This window comes from Hoplias malabaricus, chromosome 10 (assembly GCF_029633855.1).
Source record: "Hoplias malabaricus isolate fHopMal1 chromosome 10, fHopMal1.hap1, whole genome shotgun sequence".
Lineage (NCBI taxonomy): Eukaryota > Metazoa > Chordata > Actinopteri > Characiformes > Erythrinidae > Hoplias > Hoplias malabaricus.
In genome coordinates, this window is record NC_089809.1 from 21,314,360 (window position 1) to 21,338,828 (window position 24,469).

The window sequence follows — 24,469 nt, forward strand, 5'->3', positions numbered from 1 at the left end:
ATTTTTTTTTCATTTTGTCTGATACAACATTGCAGTTTTAATATATTTAGGTGCATTTTATTTGCCTTGTCCCATCAGGGTCACCATGTATGAAAAAGACAACCTTATGAATGCAGAGAATCTGGGAATCGTCTTTGGTCCAACTCTGATGCAACCGCCGGATCAGAACACACTTGCCAGCCTCAACGATATGAGGCACCAAAAACTAATTGTACAACTATTGATCGAACATGAAGATATCCTGTTCTAAGCCATCAACTGTAACTTTTTCATATTTGCAGCTGTGCTGCAGCTGTCCTGATTCTCATGTGCTCATTTCTCATTTCTCTCATTTCAAATGTGTGAAGGCCATTCATCACATTTGAAAATTCTGTTCTTGATGGAGATTATGATGAATTCCAAATCAGGTGTACTCCATCAATTAAAGTATTTTATAAAATTAGTACACAGACTGAGCACTACATTAAACAAGAATGAGACTTAAGTTACTGTGCTATTCTAATTAGTGCAAATGCTCTTGTGAAATTTTTATATGTATTCTTATTTAATGCAATCCCATGCCAAGCAAAATATATATTGGAAAAAAATACTTAATTGTTTTTATAAATTGTTTGTATGACATGGTAAAGAGTACTATTTCCCCAGAAATCAAATGTAAATTATCACATGGTACGTGACTGATAGTTCTACGTTCAGTGTGTTAGCACTGATAATGATTTCATGGTTCAGTATGATTTAAAAAAAACTTCTTTGTAGCAGTGGTGGTATGTATAGGATATGTACACATTTGTAATTTTTGTGTAGACCCTAAATGAAGCACTTTCTTTTAATCTTGCGAAGAGTGTAAATATTTTTTATCCCTCCCTGTTTTTTCTTTTTTCTGCATTAAGTGTTAATACCTATACATATAATCCCCACATTTTTTTTTTTTGTCAGAAAAACTAGGAAAATGCACCAGTCATTCAGTGTGGTTCTTGTGTGCTTGTACATACTCTTGTAGCACATTGCTTATTACTATCTAAAAGGAATGCATTTTGACCGTCTCAGACTGTGATGTAGGTGTGTGAGCGAATGTGATTGAGTACTGGGTAGAAATAATCACAGTTAGTTCTGTTGCCTCGTCTATGTCTGTCAAAGTTGTTTATTTGATATGAGATCTTTCTACAGATTTGTTTTATGAAAGGTATTTTCTGTGAAGAATGTAATTATGATTGTAATTTATCAAATACTGATTTATTAAATTATGTAAACCTGGTTTACTAATTTCAAGTTATTTTTTCATTCTTTGCTGTACTTTGTCAATGGCTGTTAATGTTCCCAAACAAAAAAAATGGTATTCATTTACTTAGTTGTATATTCAAAATGGCCATTAAGTAAAAGTAAATTAGGTCTTATGTGGTTTCTGAGGAGACTGGATACTAGAAATTAGATTGCATATAAAAAGGTAAAGTCAAAGGAAAATTAATTTAAAAATGGTGAAAAAACAATGCCTAACAGTAAATAAAATGTGAAAGTTTCATTTTTAAAAATTCAGAGAAACTTTATCTGCTCTCATGTTTCAGATCTGAAAAAAAATCAGTGTGAATAATTAATTCCACTGTAAGACAACAGCTCGATGCTATGAATCTGAAAAAATGTATTGCCCTTACTGGGATTCTGAGAACTCCAAAATGGCTGCATGTATTTGGGGTTAACTGGGAGGGGGGCGCCAGTCCTTCACAGGTCAACACACACACACTTTTGAGTTGCCAATCCATCTACCAACCTGTGTTTTTGGACTGTGGGAGGAAACCAGAACACCCGGAGGAAACCCACATGGACACAGGGAGAACACACCAACTCCTCACAGACAGTCACCTGGAACGGGAATCGAACCCACAACCAACCTCCAGGTCCCTGGAGCTGTGTGACTGCAAAACTATCTGCCTGCTGCGCCACCGTGCCGCCCTTCAACAAAATAAAAATGTCAAAAAAAAACATGGACCCAAGTGTTTTTGTAAGGCCCTGAAATAGATTGTAAATCGGAGGGAGAAAAAATCCAGTATATGCAATATGGTTTACCCTCCTAAAACTGGAAAGTCTGTGCATTTCGCCAAAGTAACTCAGTCAGACAGGTTCAATGGCAAAAGCCTTTTCTAGACGAGCCTGCTCCATAGTCCTTCAGATAATGATTATAAAGATATTAGAGCTGTAAGCTGTTCTTTAATGACTGCTGGGTGTCTGCACTAGAAGCAAGGAGACAGATACGTGTCTAAATTTAATCTTCATGAAACAGATTCTTATACTCAGTGATGCTATGGTCAGTGCAAACAGGATCGAAGTGTCCTTGCTAATGGAGTGTGTTCAGGCTTCTTTTATTTCATATTACCAGGGTGTAAACCACTTATATTGTTCCAGTGATAAATAGCTCAGCAGATGCCTGCAGGTGACTTTTTTTTCTCGATGACTGAGATAATATAAAACCTGTTTTTCTGAGGTCGAAGTGAAGAGCTGCAAGAGTCAGGAGACCAATGAAAATGACTGTGTGGAGTCTTACAACCTCTCAAATGTGTGTGGGCAGAAAGTAAACAGTAACTCTCTCCTCTGGTTTTCTGGCTCACTCACGCATGGTTACCGTCAGTGCAACATGGTGTCATTAAATACAGTAGGATTTATTTAAGGACACTGAAATTACCCAGACACCTGACACTGCAAACCATTACATATATATACTGAAGATTTGGTAAGTTCTTTATGAGTGATGAATACATGTACTGATATTTAATATATCAAGTTTAAGCAGCATGCAACATAACCAAACTTGACGTGTTAAGAATGATAATGTTTAAATGTGTTACAAAGTAAAGTGATTTTAATAGTGGTTTGTGTGAAGGTGAATTCCAATTAAAACCGAAGATGGCGGAGAGATATCCCTGGTGGAAGTCCTTAATTGGCCGAAACAAAAACATCCTCAAAGAGACTGTCGTCCAACAAGAAGCAGAAACAGGAGAAACAAAATCTTCGAAACCTGGCACAGACCGCCAGAACTACGAGACCTACGACGACTCTGAGATGGTGCCTGTGTTTAATGAGAACACCTGCCGGAGGAACATGAGAGTCTCTCGCTCCGGACGCTTCAAGGAGAAGAGGAGAGTCAGAGGCACCTTACCGGCGAACTGCTTTTACGAGAGCAACACTGCAGTGGCCAAATAACCCGGAGAGGTCGGTAGAGCACTGCAAAATAAACATGGATTTGACCAAAGCGGTCCACAGAGCCAAAGCGGAGCGTCACAACACAGTCTGATTTGACAGATTAGCCAGTGCGGCCAGGTTTGGCTCAGAATGAAAATGAATTTTTTATGGGTGTAAAATCATTTTGATTTACGAGGCTTATTTAAATTATAATATCTATATTTATTTTCTTTGAAAGTGAGTTGTACCCACTGTACCCATAATGCATTTGTTCAAAACAGCAAATATAACAAAAGCTTCAAAACAACAGATGTAAAATGTACAGCTAACAAACTAGAAACCCATTATTTTACCACACTTAAATGGTTTTTCACGGTTTTTTTTTTATTACTATTATAGGCAATGGTTCTATTTAGAAACATGAGTTCTATACAGAAATATGTGTGCTTTTTATGTGTTTCTATATAAAAACCTTTTATAAAATGGTTCTGTAAAACAGCAAACATGTTCTATTGTCACAAGCTGGACAACATAACTGTAAATACTTTTTTGTTGTATATGCAACCATATACAATACATACTCCATCAATGCTAAGAACCATTTCGTCATGTAAAGAATCATTTAAGCATATAAATGATCTTATATAGAACTATTGCCTGTGATCAAGAACGCTGGAAGGACACTCGGTAGCACAGCACTTGGTTTCTTGCCAGTGTGCAGACTATTTACATTTAATTAAATAAACTGCCACCTCTTCGGAAGCGTTTAAGGTGGAAATGAAAGGGTACCTGCAAAATAAAGTAGAATGAAAAAATTAAACATATTTTTCTACCATTATGATGGTAAAAAGTCTGTAGATTGTTTGTTTTGATGTAAAATGCACTATTCTAGGAAAATTTACCAGTTATAATTATTTTCAGTGGTGATTTTAATTCTAATTGAAAGTTATTACATTAGATGGTACAAATATTCTGTGCAATGGCTGAGGCATTACTTTACCATATTTTAGGTGATTTTATTCCTAAAATATTCAGAGCACTTTGAACTATATTCATGATGCAGGGCACTATAAATTTAACTATAATCTAAAGAAAACATATTTTCAGATTTCCTCCTATAATCAACAGTGCATGTAAAAGCTCATATCTAAAAGTCTCATATAGGCTCAATAGCCATTTTGATTGGATTGACAAAAAGAAAACGTTCTAGACATTGCAAACAGTGGTTCCTATCACCACCACTGTAAAGAAATCCCAACTGGTAATTTTGTCTACAATGCACTATTTCACATTAAACCACTCTGAACTCAACCATTGAATCATACAGAACTTGGAAAATCAGTGTAATTCCCCATTATTATGGGAAATATTGCAATAAGGGGTGATAAACATTAATTCACATACTGCAGAGGAAATGGTTAATGGACAGTTGTGCACAAACTGTTTGTGGATAAAGAGTTTTGTTTATTCTTTGTTGTTTACTTTTTCAGTAATTAAAACAACCAAATCAAAACTGATGAAAAACACCAAATCTCTAATTCCTCAGCACTGCTTCATGGTGTGTTGAAAACGCTGGGCTGAAATGTAATTCATCAAATCGGCATATTTCTGTTGTCAGTGTATAGCAAGTACTGGATTCAGAGACATTGTGATTCTTTTTTTTATGCAATTTGTTACAAGATGGTATGAAGGAATTTATTTTCTAGATGGATTTTTAACACAAAATTTACATGAAGAGTGTTTGCAGTAATGTATGATTAAATGTGTAGTTAGATTTAGATTGTTTTAACGCAATGCATTTTCATGAAAATATATTTGATTTGTTTACAACATGTGAGAGCACTTTTAAATATAAAATAGTCCTAGGTTTAGATTTTTTTTATTCTCTGTAGCAGTTTTTTTAATTTTACAACATTGTAATAATAATTTTTAAATCCTGATTATAGTATAATCCTGGTCATTAAAATGGTTGTAGCAGGAACATCTTAGTGGAAATACTAATATCCATCCATCCATCCATTATCTGTAAGCGCTTATCCAGTTCAGGGTCGCGGTGGGTCCAGAGCCTACCTGGAATCATTGGGCGCAAGGCGGGAATACACCCTGGAGGGGGCGCCAGTCCTTCACAGGGCAACAGACACACATTCACACCTACGGACACTTTTGAGTCGCCAATCCACCTACCAATGTGTGTTTTTGGACAGCGGAAGGAAACCGGAGCACCCGGAGGAAACCCACGCTGACACGGGGAGAACACACCAAACTCCTGACAGAAAGTCACCCGGAGCGGGAATCAAACCCACAACCTCCAGGCCCCTGGAGCTGTGTGAATGTGAACTGCTGTGCAACCATGCCGCCCAAATACTAATATGTAAACATATTTTTGACAAGAAAGGTCATATATCTGGAAACATTTTCCTCATTTCCGGGAGAATTGTTGTCACCCATATTTTTAAAGGGAGTGTTATGACACGTTGCTCTTCTGTAAAGACAGGTTGTGTAACACTGTTGTAATTAGATGGAATGTGATGATCCATTAAGCACAGAGTGGCCTGATACGGTAAATGGAAATGTTGTATAAGCAAGTCCGTCCTGATACACAAGTAAAACATACTTTTTGTGTGTCACCATTGTTTTGTTTGTTTGTTTGTGGTTATAGGGGGTTGGACCAATACTGTTCAGTGATAATGCCGTGTTACTGTAAGTGTTCAATATCTGTTAACAAGGCTTATATATACTCTGCCATTTAAAAACTGTCATCTTTAATTGCCTTTGTAGTCATAAGTCAGTAAGTCATTTTGATAAAATGTGTTTATTTTTTTTTTTTTACTTCATTCTCATTTCCTCATCCGTGCAGCTAAAATGAGATGATGCAAATAATTTAGTGCCACCAAATTTTACAAACGTATGCTCAATTATGTCTCCCGCACATTCAATCAGTCATGTTCCAATAAGGCACAGAAGGCCACTAGTTTCAGAACAAAGGCTGTTTCATAATATGAAGAAAAGTCATTGGTGAAAATAACTGGTTGCTCCTTTAACATCATCTGTGATGAAGCTCAGTAAACACATAACTCTAATAACACAAATCACCAGTGCATTACCTATTTGTTTGCATTTAACATGAAAAATTCTAAGGTGCTTTTTATTTTTGTAAAACTGGATCAGCTATGTTTTTTACTTGAAGAAATCCTAACAGAAATCTTTGTGTAAAACGTCATTGCAAGATGGATTAAAAAGAAAAACTGGCATTTAAATGTCTGTTTCTGGCTTGTATTTCACTATTACTATGGTGTACTGACATGTCGATTTTTCTGGTTCACTCGTTTGATTTTGCATACTTCCAAGTGTAAGCATCATCTTATTAGTGAAGAGCACCTCCTGCAGGAGATATCCAAAACTGATCCATTTAATGATTCCTCCAGCTTACTCCAAAAGATACGCAAACACCCTTTATATTAAATTCAGATAGAGTGCATCTCTGTGTGATTTTTTTATAACACAATTTCCAATAAAAGAGTGTACTCTGAGTTTCTGCATGACTTTCCCTGCAGAGCTGTTCTCTGGAGTTGCAGTGGGGATTGTAAATCAGCACTAATGATCCAAAAATAAGGTTAGCCATACAAACTTTATTTCTATCTAAGGAACAATTTGACCTTTTGAAATTTACTGTGGCTGAATACAGTCATATTTTATTAGTAATAAACCTTACACTAGATTTCTTGGTTGAGCAGGTCTTTAAAAAATATTACCATACAGGGCCGTCCTGGCACTACAGTAGTTGAAAAAATTTGCCTGGAAATGTACAACACTGATGACACCAGTGAATATTTTTAAGTTACATAAAAGTTTGTTCTGAAATCCTGAATCACACTGCAGAAAAGCACAGCAAAAATATAAGTTTGAAACATCCCACATGCTCCGAGGTTTTCATTTGTCAATAGGCACTTAAGAAAAAACAAAGGCACACACTTCTCTTCAGTGCATAGATGTTATGAGAGCAAATAATTTGTCTCATCTCTGAGAAAAGAAAAATAGGTTCACTGACATAATCTCATAACTGCTACAGAATACTTATTCATATTGACTGTAACAGGAATCTCCATCTTCAAATACTGCATTGTGAGACATCACAGTTTTAAAAGATATCAAAAGACTGTGTTCAGTTTAAAGTCTCTTGAATTGAAACATTGCTAAAGGAGTGAATTGTATAGCAAGAATGGAAATGCTATCTAAAGTTCGTCATGTTTGTATGTGAATTCTCGAGCAGATATAAAGCCATCCTCATCCTCATCTTCTTTCTTAAAGATGTCTTCCACCATGGCTTCATGATGAGTGTCATTGGCAGGGTATCCATGTCTCTCAAACTCTTTGCGCAGATACTCTTTCACCTGCGACAGACATTGTTTATAGATTATGTCTGAAACACAATTTGTGTGGGTTTGGTAGAGGTCAGTTAATGTTAGCTAAACATGTTGCTTTAGCTTTAGCTGACTAAGTGTTCATGGCAAGAACCAAGTCTATATGACACACCTCAGACTTGGAGAGTTTCCAGTCATCATTGAGGTCCATCTCCTGGAAGGACTCGTGTGACCTGGGGCCATTCCTGATCTCCATGAGCTCAATCTCAAAAATCAGAGTGCTTTCAGGTGGGATTTTCCCTGGAATTAATGAATGGTTAAATCAATCAATATTTGGACACAGTGTAAATGATGGGAAACACTGAATAATACCCTTGTGAAGCACTTTGTTACATGTGATTGAGTGAAATAGTTAATTATGAACTAGTTCCATGAAGTGCTTTGCATTAAAAAAAAAGAAAAAAAAGAGGGGTGCATCATGTATATATCATGTTTTGCTTTGTTTTTTTAAACAAATATAATGTTAAATATCTTTTTGAAGACTACAACAAAGAAAAACAACATCTCTGCCAATGGACAGCAACAAAATCAATTATGATGTATATTAATATCTTGTTACTATCTATTGCTTGAGCTATGTTTTTTAGTGATGTTCAATACTTTCAAAGTGGCATTTAATAGCAGAGCGAACCATCCAGCAATAATGCAGACAGATAGATGAATTCTAATCTTTGTTACTGTTTTATTCATACAGAAAATGTAATCACTGATATATATGTTCAGATACAATATATATGTGACTTATTTTTTGGTAGCCCTTCATTTCTATGGCTAGTTCCAATGATAGCTTATTTCTTTTAAGAGCCCTTGGCTGCATATTTATATTTATAAAACTTTACCTGCGGGAGCCTTGCCCTATGAACAAAAGCTGCATTGTATCTTACATTAATGCATTGCTTTGTATTGACGTGTATATTAATATGCATTGACAGCACATTACAGAATATGTAAAGACACTCAAAGGCTTTGACAGAGATAAGCAGTCCGAACGCCCACCTTTGCCCTCCTTGCCATACCCCAGAGATGGAGGGATGATCAGCTTCCTCTTCTCTCCTGAACACATGTTCTGCAGCCCTTTGTCCCAGCCCTTGATCACCTCTCGGATCCCCAACGTGAACCAAACTGGATTCTTATCACCATGCTGACGGCTTTCGAGAGCAAAACAAGTGTAAATTAAAGTTAATACCTGAAAGAGTGTTCAGGCTAGAATTTTCCAGTCTTAACCACAAAGTCCTCATCCTAAACAAGCAAAGCACATGTAACTTTATGTGATCTTAAGATCACAACTTAATTTACTTGTAATCTCGGGATAACAAATGTTGATAGTTTCTGGAGATGACAAAAGCTTTCTCAAAGTTAAATTATTTTTTCTTGTTATATTGCAATAACAGAATATGTCTTAGCACTGCAAATCTGTGGCAAATGAGATGTCTTGTTGTATTCATGTTTTGAAAGCTTCATTGAAAATTAAACCAAGTAAAAAACACGCCATGATCAAAACCAGTTTATGTTCTGTGTTCTGACTGATTACTCTACAGTGCTTCAACAACAACCAAACAACTCAGTTTAGGTTTATGCATTGATTTCTGCAGTCTCCTGGTGTCATGACTCACTGTTCGTTCTTATAGTTATCATTTAAGAAGCCATGAACCCAGTTTTATTCATTCTGTTGTATTCAAATTGTAGATACTGATTATACTATGACTATACTGTATATGATCATGCATTAAAACTACTCTCTGCACATTACCTGGAGTGGAACATGGTGCCGTTACTCTCCAGAAATCCCTCATAGTGCACTAACAGCATGTCTCCGTATTTTGTTTTTCGGTGACACAGAAAAGGTTTGTAAAGAACTTCTGTGTTCACCTCGGGCTCCGGGAGTTTGCCTCCATGAACACAGTAAAGGACGGCAGAGAGAAAACACAGCTCCAGGATCATGTTAAAGCAGATAACGGTCAGATGCCTGGAGTGAGGATGTGTTCTCTGAACACAAACATACAGAAGACTAAAAATTAACGTTAAACTGCAGGAACGTCAAGCTAATGCGGCTAGTGTCGCCGACTACGTGGCAGTGGAAGCTGTGTTTTTTCAGGAGGCTCCGACTCCTTCCCAAAATTTCTCCTGAGAGAATACTATTCGCTAAATCTTTGGTTGTACTGCTATTGGTTGGATTTGTGGAAGATTACGCCCTTAGAACGGAATACTGTCTGCTTATTGGAGGAAGAACCACGTCCACCCAAATCACAGCTCGTGCCTCAAAGATTTCACTACGCCCTACACAGGTCACTTTCTGTGTTAAAACCCATGAGCACCTAAATGTACATGCGATTTCTCATTAATATATCCTCCCGAAGTCCAATAAACGTCTGCTGTATGATTTTCAATTCGTGCGCACGTTTTCTATATATCGTCTGCACGAAGGAGCTAATTTATTAATTGGGCTTAAGCAGCTATGCTTCTAGTGCTAAACCAAAAAGATGATGTCATTCAACATTTGTGTACACTTCATAATTTATATGTACACAGTATAATAAACAATGAACTGATATCTTTTTTTCTTGGACTATCTAAGGTCTATTTACGTATGTGCGGTGATATCATACCAGGGCACGCACATGTGGCTGTTTAAATGGGATTTAGCAAAAAGGCTTAAGGCCATTAATGAGTTCTTCCTTGCACACGAATTAGAGAAAACGTGAGCAATTTTGATGATGAAAATGCCACAATATGTATGTATAAAAATGCATATGAGTGGGTCATGAAGACACACTGTTTTTAAGGCCTATGTTGTACACTATGTAGGGAGTAGGGAAGAGGCCGTTTTAGACGCTGCGGAAAAAATCCGTTTGACGTCACTATCAGTCTGAGGCCCGTGTGGTCACGTGAGGAAACGGTATTCTCGAACAGTGAGTGCGACGTCTCTGTAGCCGCAAGGAGAGGATCCACTGTACACTAAAATCCAGAGATCGTGCTGAATGTCAGTCTGTCTGTCAGTGCTCGCTGAGGACCGTTTGGGCATGTTTCGGCCTTAGAAGGCCGCCATGGAGGGAGTTCTCTACAAATGGACTAACTACATCAGCGGTGAGTTTCACCGACTGCAGTTGAACAAGTTCTCTTATCCGCCAGCGTCTCGCGCGATTTATCCGCTCCACCTTAAATTGTGTTGCAGTTAAGGTGGAGCTGAACAGTTGAGGAAGAGCTCACTCAGCCTCTTGATTCTGAAGAAATATTTTGCCCTTTAGACAGTGATTTATTTTCAGTAGCTCTTAGTAAATATGACGTTTAAATTGATAGTAGGTAATGGAAATAAGGGATATTGAGGTGTGTTTATTTCGATAGAGAGCAGCTAAAATTGGTTGGTTAAAAAAAGTACGGTTTGTGTAGTATGGTGGGTTGAGTAGTTACATTAGTGGTTAATGGTTCAGTTTGTTTTTATTGATGACAAGTGGCAAGACAACGAGCTGACATAAACTGAATTTAACTCCGAGTCAGAAAAGTGAAATATAATATCATCCTCTACTATCTCAACAAATATTGTTTTTCCAAGTATATCCCATTTTTAAAATAGTACAAAAACAGCATTACAATGTTGAAACTGATATTTTTATTTATTTTTTAGAAATATGAGTCCGTTTAACATTTTGTCAGAACAGGTCTCAGAAAAGTTGGGAGGGGAGAAAAGGCTTTCGGCTGTTCAATAATTTGGGGGCTACTTCATAGTACTTTTCAATTTTTAATGTGCCAAGAGTTTCCTTTGGGTAACAGGTCTGGACTTCATACAACCACTGATCTCCTTTTGCTGCCACAGATCCAACCCCCAGAGGAACACTAACATGCAGTCTTGAGAGACAAATATCAGTTTTCTAGTCAGGTAGCTAGAGTTGGTATGTGGACTGATTCTGTCTGGCATTGTTGAACTGATATTCTCTCGATAGAGCAACCTTGGTTTACATGCCACCTCTGGTGATTTGATGGTTATATCTCCCAAGATTGTAGTTTTGGCTTCTGCTGGGTGCAAAGTATGTCTTTTCTTAAGGACAAGTCCTTCCTGTTCCTCCAGTTTTGGGTTGCATAGGGTGCAAACATCACTTTTCCAAAGTGGATGCCTACCCTTTTCCTCCAGGCTGGAGTTTCTGGTTACAAGGCTCTTTCAAATTTCTTATGCATTGTATTCCTCAAAAGATTACTCTGTGTTTTTATAGGGGAAATATTATACCCCTTATCTTAATAAAACAATCATGACATGCTTTGATCAAAACACCACAAGGCTCAAATACACAGTAGTTTTTGTGCCCTGCCTAACCAGCCCTGTTCAGAATTACTGGTTTCAGTGCCTTCTGTGAATGAGCCACTGTTTACTTTAAAAGAAAGGCACCCAGGAGCGAGGCAGGAAGAGTAGGAACGCTTGTTTTTGTCATTTTCATCTTCTTCCCTTTGTTCTCCATTCTTGTTTTTGCACTATTTAATCGTTACCCTTAATTCTTAGTTCTCTTGTGTTTTGTTTTGCACAGTTTAACCTAATCTTTACGCTCTTGCATAAACACGTGTCCAGCGCTGATTGGAGAGGCTCAGACAAGGAGAAAGAACATATCTTAATAGCTTCTATGTAAGATGCAGCGCAGAGTTTGAATTACCCACTTTGTCCCCGTTAACATATTATCAGACAGATTACAAAAAAACTGATGGGTTGTTTTATTTAACAATTTGTGAGTTGGTAAGAGCTCCAGATCCTCAAATGAATGTGCTAATGCCCTTTATATATATATATATATATATATGTGTATGTTCCCTTACTGCAGTGATGCCCGAGGGCCTGAAGATCGCAGCCATTCAGGACAGGTTTTTGGCCTTCTCTGTGGCATATGGAGATATTTTCAGTATTTTCTGGTATTATGTGCTGTAGATGATACAATCCCTGAGTTCTTTGCTATTTGATGTTGAGCAAGTAATACAGTTTAATATCACTACAGATTTCTGACTTAAAAGTACATAGTATGTAGTAAGCCTTTAGGCCAAAATGTACAGGAGATAGAAGTTAATGTAACAAGTTATTTCCTAGGTAATTTTGAGCTTCTTCTATTGGTTTATTCTTCATGACATTATATATAATGCAAAAGCAGCTGAAGTAAAAGCAAGGTGTTGTCCCCACACATCTTATATGTAAAAACATATGAAACAGTATGGTATACTGGTGTAGACAATATATTGCCAATAAACATAATGGCAGTTATGTAATTAGGCTATTGTTCAGGACAACAGAATGTAATATGGGTTGTTTTCTCCTTGTCTCTAGGCTGGCAGCCTCGCTGGTTTGTATTGGCTGGAGGCACTCTTTCATATTATGATTCTCAAGAAGACGTTTGGAAAGGATGCAAAGGCAGCATTAAGATTTCTGTGTGTGAAATTCAAGGTAATATTAGGAGATCAATCAACTTTTTCATGGCTAATTCAGAGTAGGTTTTATGATCAGTGATTGTTCTTATGTCATTAAGATTAATGTTTGCACCTACTGTAAGGTCTTACATTGTTTGATGTTATGCAATGTGAGGTACAAGTTGTATTATTATTTTATATTTCCTTGACACCACTTAACAATTACCTACTGCCAACCTCTGTTTATTACATTTAATGTTTTACAGTGCACTCATCCGATTTCACAAGAGTTGACCTGACCATACCAGGAGAGCAATATTTCTACCTCAGGGCAATAAATGCAGCAGAGAGACAGAAATGGCTAGTAGCTTTGGGAACTGCAAAAGCCTGTTTGACAGACAACCGGACCAAGAGAGAGAAGGGTAAGTAGAAGCTCAGAATTTTTGCCCCTTTGTGTGTTTTATCCTTCTTGAGATTGCGTATCTTAGGCAAATGGAACCAGCAAAGCCTTGAACGTACTCAGTTACACTATCTATTTTAGTGACAGTATAAGAGAGATTTTTCATTGAACAATTCTGTATCTCTTTTATGGCTCAGAGCTCCAGGAGAATACAGAGACACTGAAAACAAAAGTGAGTGAACTAAGATTATACTGTGACCTTCTTCTCGAGCAAGTGAACAAACTCAAGGAGAATCCATTGGGTGAGGGGACAGCTGGCTCTGAAGACGTAAGTATGCCTTTGTCAGATATTTCCTACTGAGCTTGTAAAGGATTAGAACTAAGAGTAAGGAAATGTCTGGAACAACTCTGGATGAAGAAGCATGATCAAGAGGTTTAAGGGTGGTCAATACAGCAAAAAACTCTAACATCTAAATAAACAAATGTATCACGCTGTGTAGTGTATCTGATGTTTTTAAACTAGTTGTGTGTGTAGTAAAATTCAGTTTTCATTTGTAACTAACTATGTATTTTGAGCTCATGTGTAACCAAAACCAATACCTGCAAAAATAAAACAGTGCCAGATTGTAATTTGGATACTGAATGTTAAACTGCCTGTGCATCTCTGAAATGCTCTAATAAAATGTTTTGGGCATCAGACAGGGGATGATACTGGGACTCTGGTGAAGACCACATGCACTACTTTTCTCAAGACGCTGGAGGAGTGTATGCAGATTGCCAACAGGACCTTCAGCCCTGACCTCTTGAGCCAAAGCCCACCAGGATCTCCCCCTGTAGCGGCTGTGAAACCTCAGAAGGTTTGGATAAAATATTCAGGTGGAAGTTTAAGGTGTGTCTTGGAATGAAGGATGCAGTCGAGGTGGAGACCTATCTAGCACAAAGGCTCTTATTTAGCACTTCATCATGACCTTTATTATTTTGATGTGGCCTCAGCAACTTATACCAATATGCCATGGCTTACTGAAGTTGTTTAAGTCTTACAATGAAAACAAATTAAAATACATGTTACATTTAATTATGTTGTAAAACGAACCAAGGTTTGCAGCACAACCCCCCCCCCCCCCCCCCCGGTGGCTTTTCTGATATAAAGTTTTTGCACTAAAGGTCTCAAAGGATACCCTTTTTGGTTCTTCATTTTCAGGACACAGTTTTGGCTGCATTAAAAGAAGTCTACAAAACAACAGCTCTCAGTGACATAATGGCAGAGTAATACAGAATTCCTCAGATGCAACCTTGGCTTTGAGACAAGGCTATAATCAGTTGTTTAGAAGAGTTTGGATGAATGCCTTTAACTGTGGCCTTTGTTTAACATTTTTATGACGTGCCATCTCTTTTGGTGTCTTCTGAAATCTAGTTTATTGAAGGTGCACTCTTTTGATCTCTTTATTGTTGCAGATTAAACCTCTTAATCAAGCAAGTCACCATTTAGAGGAGAAGTAAGATGAAACAATTTCTCTCTCTCTCTCTCTCTCTCTCTCTCTCTCTCTCTCTCTCTCTCATACTTGTAACTATAAACACATACCACAATTTGACATGTATTTTGCAGGCAGAAGGGCTCATTAAAAAGCTCATCCAGAGGATCAGCAAATGAGAAGTTGGAGATTGTACCAGCAGGTAAAACACATATTCCATGTTCATTAGAGTGCTGGAGGTTTTCTTTGAATGCCACTGTAGTGGATTAGATTGTATAGTTCAACATCAAAAAGGAATTTTCAGCAAACCCTGTGTTTAAATAAACACAAGAAGAAATCAGGTGTTGTACAGGAAGGAAAATGTCCTAAATGGTATGGAGAAGTTTTGTATTTTAAAGAATAAGCCTATAGCCTATAGCTGTGCTGCAGAGGCGGAACTGACCACAAAATTATGTTATTTTGACAATATTAGAAAATGTATTCAAATGTTAAGCAGGGTGTGTATATTTTATAAATACAGAGCAATACATTTCAGCTGTTAATTAAAAAAGGTATTGGTGTGTAATTACATGATTATATAATATGGTACAATGAATTGTACATAAAATGAACTAGAACATAAACAAACAAATTTTAGAGTAAGGTTTTTTTTCTTGGTTTCAACATAACATACCAGGCACATGTTTAGGAACTATGTATTTTTTGCTATATTGAAAATAAAATTATTATGTTGAGACACTGCTGTACTATACCCAATTTGGAATTTTTGAAATAATTGCAGCCATTTGTAGACAAAAATTTGAAATATAACCTTATTTTATTTTTTGTCCTTGTTTGTCTTTTGGTTCTTTTTCTTCATTTTTCTAATCACATGTAATCTCTGTTTAAAAGGGAACAGTGTTTTGGAGGAGGAGAATGAGGACTCTCCAAGAATTGAGAATGTCCAAGATTGTGCTCATGCCAGCACACACAGTGCTGCTGAAGATGAGAATCTCAGAGAGGAGGCAGGAGGAGATGTGTGTTCGGATAAAGTAGATCTCTCAGAAAGTGAAGTCTTACTTAGCTCCAGACAGAGCAAAGAGCAGCAGGCCAGTGATCAAAATGAAGCTGTCCCGGCATCAAACAAGCTGGAGTCACAGGATAAACAGGAAAAAGAAGATCAGGTGGAAACATTCTTCAGTAGTATGAGTCACAGGTATGAGGAACTTCTGCCACTATGACCTAAAGATCAGATATGTGCTGATATATAATGTGTGCAGATGTAGTTTCAAGACCAAAGCACTGACCATTTCAGGTAGCATGTTTTCATGTATCAAGAAATACCGTTCCAGTAAATGGAAATGGGAATTTATTAGTTTCACCATCGCAATCATTTAGTTATTGTCATTAGTACTACTATAATTCTACTAATGAGAAAATATAGATTTAACTACTAGAGATTAACTTGGAAGTTATTTTTGTAATTGATAAAGTTTTAGTCAAAAGCAAACATTTCAGTGCAACAGTGTTATATTTGGACTGGTTGTGAATGATTAGGTTGTTTATGTTAGTTTGTTTTCTTTCACATTACATTGAAAGCGAGGCCCTGCCTGTGAAAATGGGTTTGTAGAGCCTTTTTTGTTACACTACTTTTCCCATTTCCGTTCTGCAATAATGAAAATGCTAGTACATTGTACTATCAGAACAGTATTGTTATATCTTAAGCAATATTTAAATTATACTGTGAAATATTTACCAAAACAATATATGAAACACAATTTCAGTATCCCAGTACTTTGTGATATTCGCATTTAAATGCAATTGGGAACCCAAGACTGTCAACAATTTTAATTAACTCATAACTCACAAATACAGACTGATTTCTAGAAGTTCTTTAGATTTGTGACACTAATCAGCAAGAATTGCATGCTGTCTTTTGTTTTGTTTTGTTTTTTGTTTTTAGTTATTTTTATCTTTATTTTTATTATTATTTTTTTTTTGATTTTCCTAAGTTTTCATGACTTTGCTTTAGCTGTACTCTTTTTGTTGTCTTGAGTGTTTGTATGTTCATCAAATAAACGTCTGTCAAGCAGGAATGTGTACTAATGTTCTGTCATTTTTCCAAATGTTTGTGGTTTTCCTTTTGTAGATTTAGTGATATAAGGCTGGAGGACAACAGTGATATCCCCACACAAGCATTTTTGGATTCTTGCTATGCTATAGTGCCAGTATTAGGTAGGAGAGTTTCCTCCTTTCAATTTCTTAATCAATCCCACTTTCATCTGTCTGTTTATACATATATATATGTGTGCTGGTCATAAAATTTGAATATTGAAGACACCTGGTGCCACAAACTTATCAGCTAATTAAGTCAAAACACCAGGAAAGGCCTTTAAATGGTCTCTCGGTCTACTTCTGTATGCTACACAATCATGGAGAAGACTGCTGACTTGACTGTTGTCCAAAAGACGACCATTGACACCTTACACAAGCAGGGCAAGACACAAAAGGTCATTGCTACAGAGGCTGGCTGTTCACAGAGCTCTGTGTCCAAGCACATTAATAGAGAGGCGAAGGGAAGGAAAAGATGTGGTAGAAAAATGTGTACAAGCAATAGGGATAACCTTACCCTGGAGAGGATTGTGAAACAAAACCCTTTCAAAAATGTGGGGGAGATTCACAAAGACTGGACTGCAGCTGGAGTCAGTGCTTCAAGAATCACCACGCACAAACGTATGCAAGACATGGGTTTCAGCTGTCGCATTCCTTGTGTCAAGCCACTCTTGAACAAGAGAGAGCGTCAGAAGCGTCTCGCCTGCGCTAAAGACAAAAAGGACTGGATTGCTGCTGAGTGGTCCACAGTTATATTCTCTGATGAAAGTAAATTTTGCATTTCCTTTGGAAATCAAGGTCCCAGAGTCTGGAGGAAGAGAGGAGAGGCACATAATCCACGTTGCATGAGTTCCAGTATAAAGTTTCCACAGTCAGTGATGGTTTGGGGTGCCATGTCATCTGCTGGTGTAAGTCCACTGTGTTTTCTGAGGTCCAAGGTCAAAGCAGCCGTCTACCAGGAAGTTTTAGAGCACTTCCTGCTTCTGACCAACTTTATGAAGATGCAGATTTCATTTTCCAACAGGACGTGGCACCTGCACACAGTCCCAAAGCTACCATTAGCTGGTTTAAGGACCATGGCATCACTGTTCTTAATTGGCCAGCAAACTCGCCTGACCTTAACCCCACAGAAAATCTGTATTGTGGAGTATTGTGAAGAAGAAGATGCAATATGCCAGACTCAACAATGCAGAAGAGCTGAAGGCCACTGTCAGAGCAACCTGGGCTCTCATAACACCTTAGCAGTGCCACAGACTGATCGACTCCATGCCACACCACATTGCTGCAGTAATTTAAGCGAAAGGAGCCACAACTAGGTATTGAGTACTGTACATGTTCATACTTTTCATGTTCATTTCAGTTGGCCAGCATTTCTAAAAATCCTTTTTTGTATTGGTTTTATGTAATATTCTAATTTTCTGAGATACTGAATTTGGGGTTTTCATTAGTTGTCAGATATAATCATAAAATTTAAAGAAATAAATACTTGAAATATATCAGTCTGTGTTATGAATGAGGATAATATACAAGTTTCACTTTTGAATGGAATTAATTAAATAAATAAACTTTTTCATAATATTCTAATTTTATGACCAACCCCTCTGTGTGTGTGTGTGTGTGTATATATATATATATATATATATATATATATATATATATATATATATATATATTAATAATATATATATATATTAATATTTAACCATATATATATATATATATATATATATATATGGTTAAATATTAATCTCAACATTGCTTCACATTCTCCACCATTACTGCACAAGCTTTCCCTCTAAGTCTGGCATTTTTGTCTACATTCTTTGCTGTATTTGCTTAATTCTTTCTTTTGGCTGGATCTCATACATGCCTTTCTGTTTCAGACATTGAACGATTGGTATAGATAATACTAATGCTGGTATATGGGCAGTGCAAAATGCGTATATGGCGGCACGGTGGCTTAGTGGTTAGCACGTTCGCCTCCCAGCGCTGGGATCTTGGGTTCAAGTCCCATCTGGGTGGAGTTTCCATGTTCTCCCCGTGTCTGCGTGGGTTTCCTCCGGGAGCTCCGGTTTCCTCCCACAGTCCAAAAACATGGAGGGTAGGTGAATTGGCTTCTCTAATAACTGCCCTGGTGTGTGAATGAATGTCTGTATGTGTGAGCCCAGATATGGATTGGCGCTCTATCCTGGGTTAAACCCTAGTGCCCAATGCAGTCCTCCAGGTGGACGGTCGTTCCTGGTTCCTGGTTGAGAGTACGCTGTGCGCGTTTGGCTGCCGCTTCTCATCAGTGTGTGTGGATTAAGCGTTCTGAGCAGTGTGGATTGTAAAGCGTCCTTGGGTGTCTAGAAAGGCGCTATATAAGTGTAAAGATACATACATACATACAAAATCACAAAAGGCTTAAGGCATCCTGACTGATACATGATGGTTTTGTTCTTAATAGTGTCTGTTGGGTTTATTCAGACAAAAAAAATCACTACATTTTATCAGCTTGCCATGGTTGTTGCTTTGCTGTAAATGTGCCCATTCATGACCCACCCGACTGCGGGAGCTTCATCAGCACACACTCATTGAATATGGAGTTCTTGCTAAATTTGCTAAATACTCAACAAGACAATGATGCAAGCTTTTTCTTCTCAGACAAGCTGGGACCAACTGTCTTTGCACCAGTTAAAATAGATTTTGTGGGCAACATTAAGGTGAGTGGCAGTATCCATCAATTGTCTAGAATATTAAAGCATCGAGTATTACAGATTAAGAGCCTTTTAAAACATTATGAAGTAGTGGTCATAATTGTAAAAATCTTCAATATCACAAGAGACAGCTGAGTGATTATATGTGAATTATCATCATGGCCACTAGGTGGCCTCAACACTCAGGACTGTTAAAGGTGTAATTCTAAAAGATGCTCTTCCTCATTATATTTTATGATATGGAGAAAAAGACAAAAACCTTTTTAACAATACTGTGTTACGGTAAAATAAGTTTGTGGTTAATTCATTTTGTTTGTGGTAAGAACTTCAATCTTCAATTCCTTCCTCAGAAAGTGCAGCAGAAACTTCTGTCTGACCCAGGAGCTTTCCCCACACTACAGAGCATCGTGCTGCACGAAGTGGCGATGGAAGTGGCTCAGGTGCGGAACTCCGCCACTGAGGCACTGCTTTGGCTTAAAAGAGGACTGAAATTCCTGAAAGAGTTTCTCTGTGAGGTGGACAGTGGAGAGCAGGACATCCACGCAGCTCTGAGTGAGTATCTTGCGCAATTGCAGAAGCTTGCAGTTGCCAATTTACAATGTGTGGCTACCTTAAAATGCATTTTTAGAACATACGTTGCTCATCTCAGTTGTAAAGTCTTAATATATCAAACATTGTCTGAATTTGCCGACCGTGAATGAGTTTGTGGTTATCACTGCAAAAATTTGGGCCTAACAAACCAGCTGTTGTAGTTTAACTGTCATTGTTACTCTGGGAGCACTAGTCCCCATTCTCCTAATAAACTGGCCAAACTGTTTTTAAAATAACTGTTAAAATAGTGTGATTTTTCATGCCGTATTTAAAAGTCAGGAAACAAAAACACCCATTTAGAACAAGCTTTGTCAGTAACGGTGTCAATTATTTGTCTCGAGAAAAAAGGTGAACCGTTTGGTAGAATACTGATACTAGTGCTGCAACGTTCACATATTTGTGAAATTTAGGTAAAACTGACTATTCCCATTCTAAGTCTCCGGTGGTAATAAACATTCTGTTGAGGCGTGTCTTGCAGATCACAAAGCACATATTTAGCATTAGTTCAGAGTAGAATACAAATTGATAATGAGTACAGTGGTGTATTTTTGCAGTAAATTAAAAAGGTCTGCATCTCACAGTCACAGAATCCACCAGTAGTTTGCAATAACTAGAAATTAGTACAGAGGTCTTGCACCACTCAATGTTGATGTAAACGCACAAGCCACCACGAGCCTTATCGCTCAGGGCTGAGTTTCTGAAATGAGGCTAGCTTGATGGCAATATCTCAGTGAAAACAAAGAAAGAACAGTGCAGCCATAGTTGTGTATTTGAGGATTAGCCTAAATCTTAAAGTACAATAAGTCCTGTAGAATTTATTAAGTGGCTTATTCATAATAATTCATATCTATTTCTGTCGTGTATATTTAATCCTCACTGATGTATAATAATATATAAATGGAGTACTTTAATCAGAGTTATTCATTTTCCAGACAATGCATATGGAAGGACACTACGCCAGTATCATGGATGGGTTGTGCGAGGTGTCTTTGCTGTAAGTTTTGTACAGTATGATCTCTTTTTCTTTATTCTTTTTTCATTCATGCACAAACCCTTCACTGATTGCTGTGTGTGTGGCCTGCAGCTTGCTCTGAGGGCTGCTCCTTCTTACGGTGGTTTCATGGCAGCTTTGGTGACTCATGAGGGCGATGAACTGAAGGAAGGCTTCAACACGGGGATGCACCGGGATTTAGCCATTTACCTACCTGCCATAGAGAAACAGCTGATCATTCTGGACAATCTGTATGAGGAGTACGGACTGGAGTCTGATGAGGTGGTGTGACCCTCTCACCGTTGCATTTATAGAGACAAGAACAAAACGGAGGTCACTGCAGTCTCAACTAGGCATGCAGGAATCATTGTCTGGTGTTTAAGGGACTGATCAGTGGATGCTGTCAGTACTGAAGGCAGGGGCTTGGTCAAAGTGACAATGGGCTTTGACAGATAGCAATATTGCCCTGTTATACACTTGAAGAAGTATCCACTTTAACTCTCAGTGGTGGCATAGCAGCCAAGATTTGTACATATCACAGACTGTGACAAGTATTTTTTAGGGAACCAAGGTGGTGACTGATTGTTTTCTGAAATCTGATCGAGGGGTCCTTTTTTCATAGACCTTTGACCATCAGATGATACTCAGAAATGGCATTTTCAAAATGTTACAGCAACAGTTTTATGCAGAGACATGCACACCTGTGGTGAATATATAGATCAGTCAGTAAGTAGGTATGCAAGCCACAGTATTGCATTTGTGCTCTGCATGCAGTTTTATGCTTTATCTCATATTTTCCTCCATAATATTATTATATTTTCTTTTGGGTACCACTACTAGTACACAGACAAGCACAAATATACATAGTATACATACTTCAGTGGTTTCTGGAATCGAAATGAAGATCCAAGTTCCTACACGCAGTTCCTACACGTATGGTCTAGGAATCTGAAAATAGGTACTAGATTGGAGCCTGAAACATTAAGTAAAAGTATTATATACATTTTGAGATACATTCACAAACAGTCACCAGTAAAACTGTTTAGTAGGACCAAAGAAAACAAAAACAAAAACAAAAAAAACATGGAAAAGTTTGGTCTAAACATTCCTAAGTTATCTCAAACATTTTTCCTTTAGCACATTTTTGTCTTTTTTAAGAACATTTTACTATTAACTTTAATTATTTATTTATTAACATGTGTCAGAATAATAAATTGATTTTATTCTAAAAACCATACCATGTTTACTCATTAATGTAGCCTAATGAACAATACTGTGCATGCTCTATTGCATGGTTTGGGACATTTTTATATCAACTGTAGATTAACCCATATTTTAATAACTTACACATTAGTAATATACTGGCTAACTTTGCCTTAATAATACAATAATTACAGAAATACAATAATTATTCAAATTGACATATACTTTACAAGCAGACATCATGTACTGCAGTAAAAGAACATTTCATGTATATCTGTACTTGCATTAGGTGTATCTCAATATATATATATATATATATATATATATATATCTCACTACATTTACAGATTATTTTAAGTTATAATGCACACATTTTGGTACGGTCATACTCTAACGTTAGCTGCCTCATGACTGTGCACTATTATACTTTGTTTCAGAAAGTTTCAAATAACCGGGACTTTCTGTAGCAAGTGAATGTATCCATGTAAGTAGTTTACAATACAGGTAAAAAGCTAAATCCTGTGATGCAAGACATTTGAAGAAAATAAATAAAGGTGTGCTCTACCCTTAAACTGCCCACACATTCTTTCACTAGTTAATATATCGAGTTGCATAAACCACATGGGCAACACATACATGTCTTTCACGGAACGTGAAAGTTAGGCTTAGGGTAGTCACTCAGTTAATAATTGGCAATATTTACAGTGTTTTTAAAAAGAATATGTGTAAGTTTATTTACAAATATACAATACAATCAGGCCATTAATGAAATAAGCCAATAAAACACAAACACATTGTACCAAAAATGTGAATTATGGTTTAGAATTCTCTGTATACGGATGGTTGTCTGCATATTTTGAGGAACAGTGTAATTTTAGTGTAGTCAAAATGACTTTATGAAGCACATTCCAGTTGAAAGGCACAAACACTGTGAAGAAAACTAGCCTTTTAACCTACAATGTTTGCATTTGTAAAAATCTCACGTACATTTGTATTATTCCCATGAAAAATTAAGGACTAGTAAAAAACATACATTCCTTTCTTCAAACTTGTTTTAATTTACTGTCTGTATATCATCAGGAAATCTCTATTAATGACCTTAGAACCAAATACTTTTGTCCTACAGTGCCCTGCAGAATTATTTGCACCCTAAAAATGATAAAGTAAAAGTTTAAAATGTAACCTTGTCTATTTGATTTCACAATTATTATTGTGATGTAATGCACTGATTCAAATGAAAAACTAATCCTTGTCAATAAAGGGTTTTTTCCACTTTAAATCAAAAACATGAATCACTTGCTCCAGTTTGGCACACTGTGTCCTCTCCCCCAGCTTTATAACAGCACATCCACTATATTATTACATGTAAAATTTCTTGAGTGGATTTTAAAGCACACAACTCTTGAGTTTTCTATAGATCAGTTCTGATTTACAAATTCTGAACAAAGGTTTATCTCCATTTCATGCCAACCATCGTGGAGGGCACTGGCACAGTATGTTCATATGCAGTGGATTTCCCTATCCCCACACACAGACACACACACACAAACACGTGTGTTTTAGTACATCTATTTTGATAAACATGATATGAAAGAGATTTTACTGTTAGTAGTTTAAAAGTACATATGTATTATTGTGCTTTAAGTCAAGCAGAAACAGCTGAACTTGAACAACAATTTGAATTTGAACAGCTGAACAACTGATTTTGTAGACTTTATCTACCAATGTAACTAAGAAACGAAAAAATTCAGTGTAAAGTTTGGATTGTAAGAAGGATTAACAGCAAAGTCAAACATGACAAAATCATATAATATAAATGTGTACATGTTTCGAGATGCAGTGTGTGAGTGCCATTATGAAATCAGTCTGCATGCGGTTGCCAGGAGGCATAACAAACAAAAAAAAGGGTCACTACCCCCAATAATAGGGTCCAGGAATAGAAGGTTGGTGTGTCTGTATGGGTGAGAGGGAGACACAGCTGCTGCCCCATGCACCTGTAGTTAAGATTATCACTTTTCTTTGCTTGTTTGCTTGACAGTCACACAGAGGCCTCAGAT

General features: G+C 37.1%; 4 protein-coding genes across 4 annotated transcripts in view; 3 read left to right on the top strand and 1 right to left on the bottom strand.

Annotated features, from left to right (window-relative positions):
• chn2 (chimerin 2) overlaps positions 1-1,246 on the top strand; it is a 41,678-nt gene extending 40,432 nt beyond the window's left edge. The window contains exon 13 of the mRNA XM_066683820.1: positions 79-1,246. Within this exon, the coding sequence (XP_066539917.1) occupies positions 79-250 (172 nt within the window). The 3' untranslated portion in view covers positions 251-1,246. The remainder of the gene's footprint in view (positions 1-78) is intronic.
• Positions 1,247-2,603: 1,357 nt separating this feature from the next.
• LOC136708917 (proline-rich protein 15-like) lies at positions 2,604-6,392 on the top strand. Its single transcript, XM_066683826.1, has 2 exons — positions 2,604-2,722; positions 2,873-6,392. Exon 2 carries the CDS (start codon positions 2,896-2,898, stop codon positions 3,190-3,192), a length of 297 nt encoding a protein of 98 aa, XP_066539923.1. The 5' UTR covers positions 2,604-2,722; positions 2,873-2,895; the 3' UTR covers positions 3,193-6,392.
• A 402-nt stretch (positions 6,393-6,794) lies between these two features.
• fkbp14 (FKBP prolyl isomerase 14) lies at positions 6,795-9,718 on the bottom strand. Its single transcript, XM_066683825.1, has 4 exons — positions 9,343-9,718; positions 8,589-8,740; positions 7,705-7,832; positions 6,795-7,562 (listed from the first exon to the last, which is right to left on the bottom strand). Exons 1-4 carry the CDS (start codon positions 9,531-9,533, stop codon positions 7,404-7,406), a joined length of 630 nt encoding a protein of 209 aa, XP_066539922.1. The 5' UTR covers positions 9,534-9,718; the 3' UTR covers positions 6,795-7,403.
• Positions 9,719-10,494: 776 nt separating this feature from the next.
• plekha8 (pleckstrin homology domain containing, family A (phosphoinositide binding specific) member 8) lies at positions 10,495-23,633 on the top strand. The gene is made up of 13 exons (XM_066683817.1): positions 10,495-10,676; positions 12,889-13,005; positions 13,235-13,390; positions 13,566-13,696; positions 14,067-14,225; positions 14,824-14,864; positions 14,975-15,042; positions 15,732-16,035; positions 16,969-17,054; positions 19,575-19,633; positions 19,978-20,179; positions 21,151-21,212; positions 21,303-23,633. Exons 1-13 carry the CDS (start codon positions 10,637-10,639, stop codon positions 21,498-21,500), a joined length of 1,623 nt encoding a protein of 540 aa, XP_066539914.1. The 5' UTR covers positions 10,495-10,636; the 3' UTR covers positions 21,501-23,633.
• The last annotated feature ends 836 nt before the right edge of the window (positions 23,634-24,469 follow it).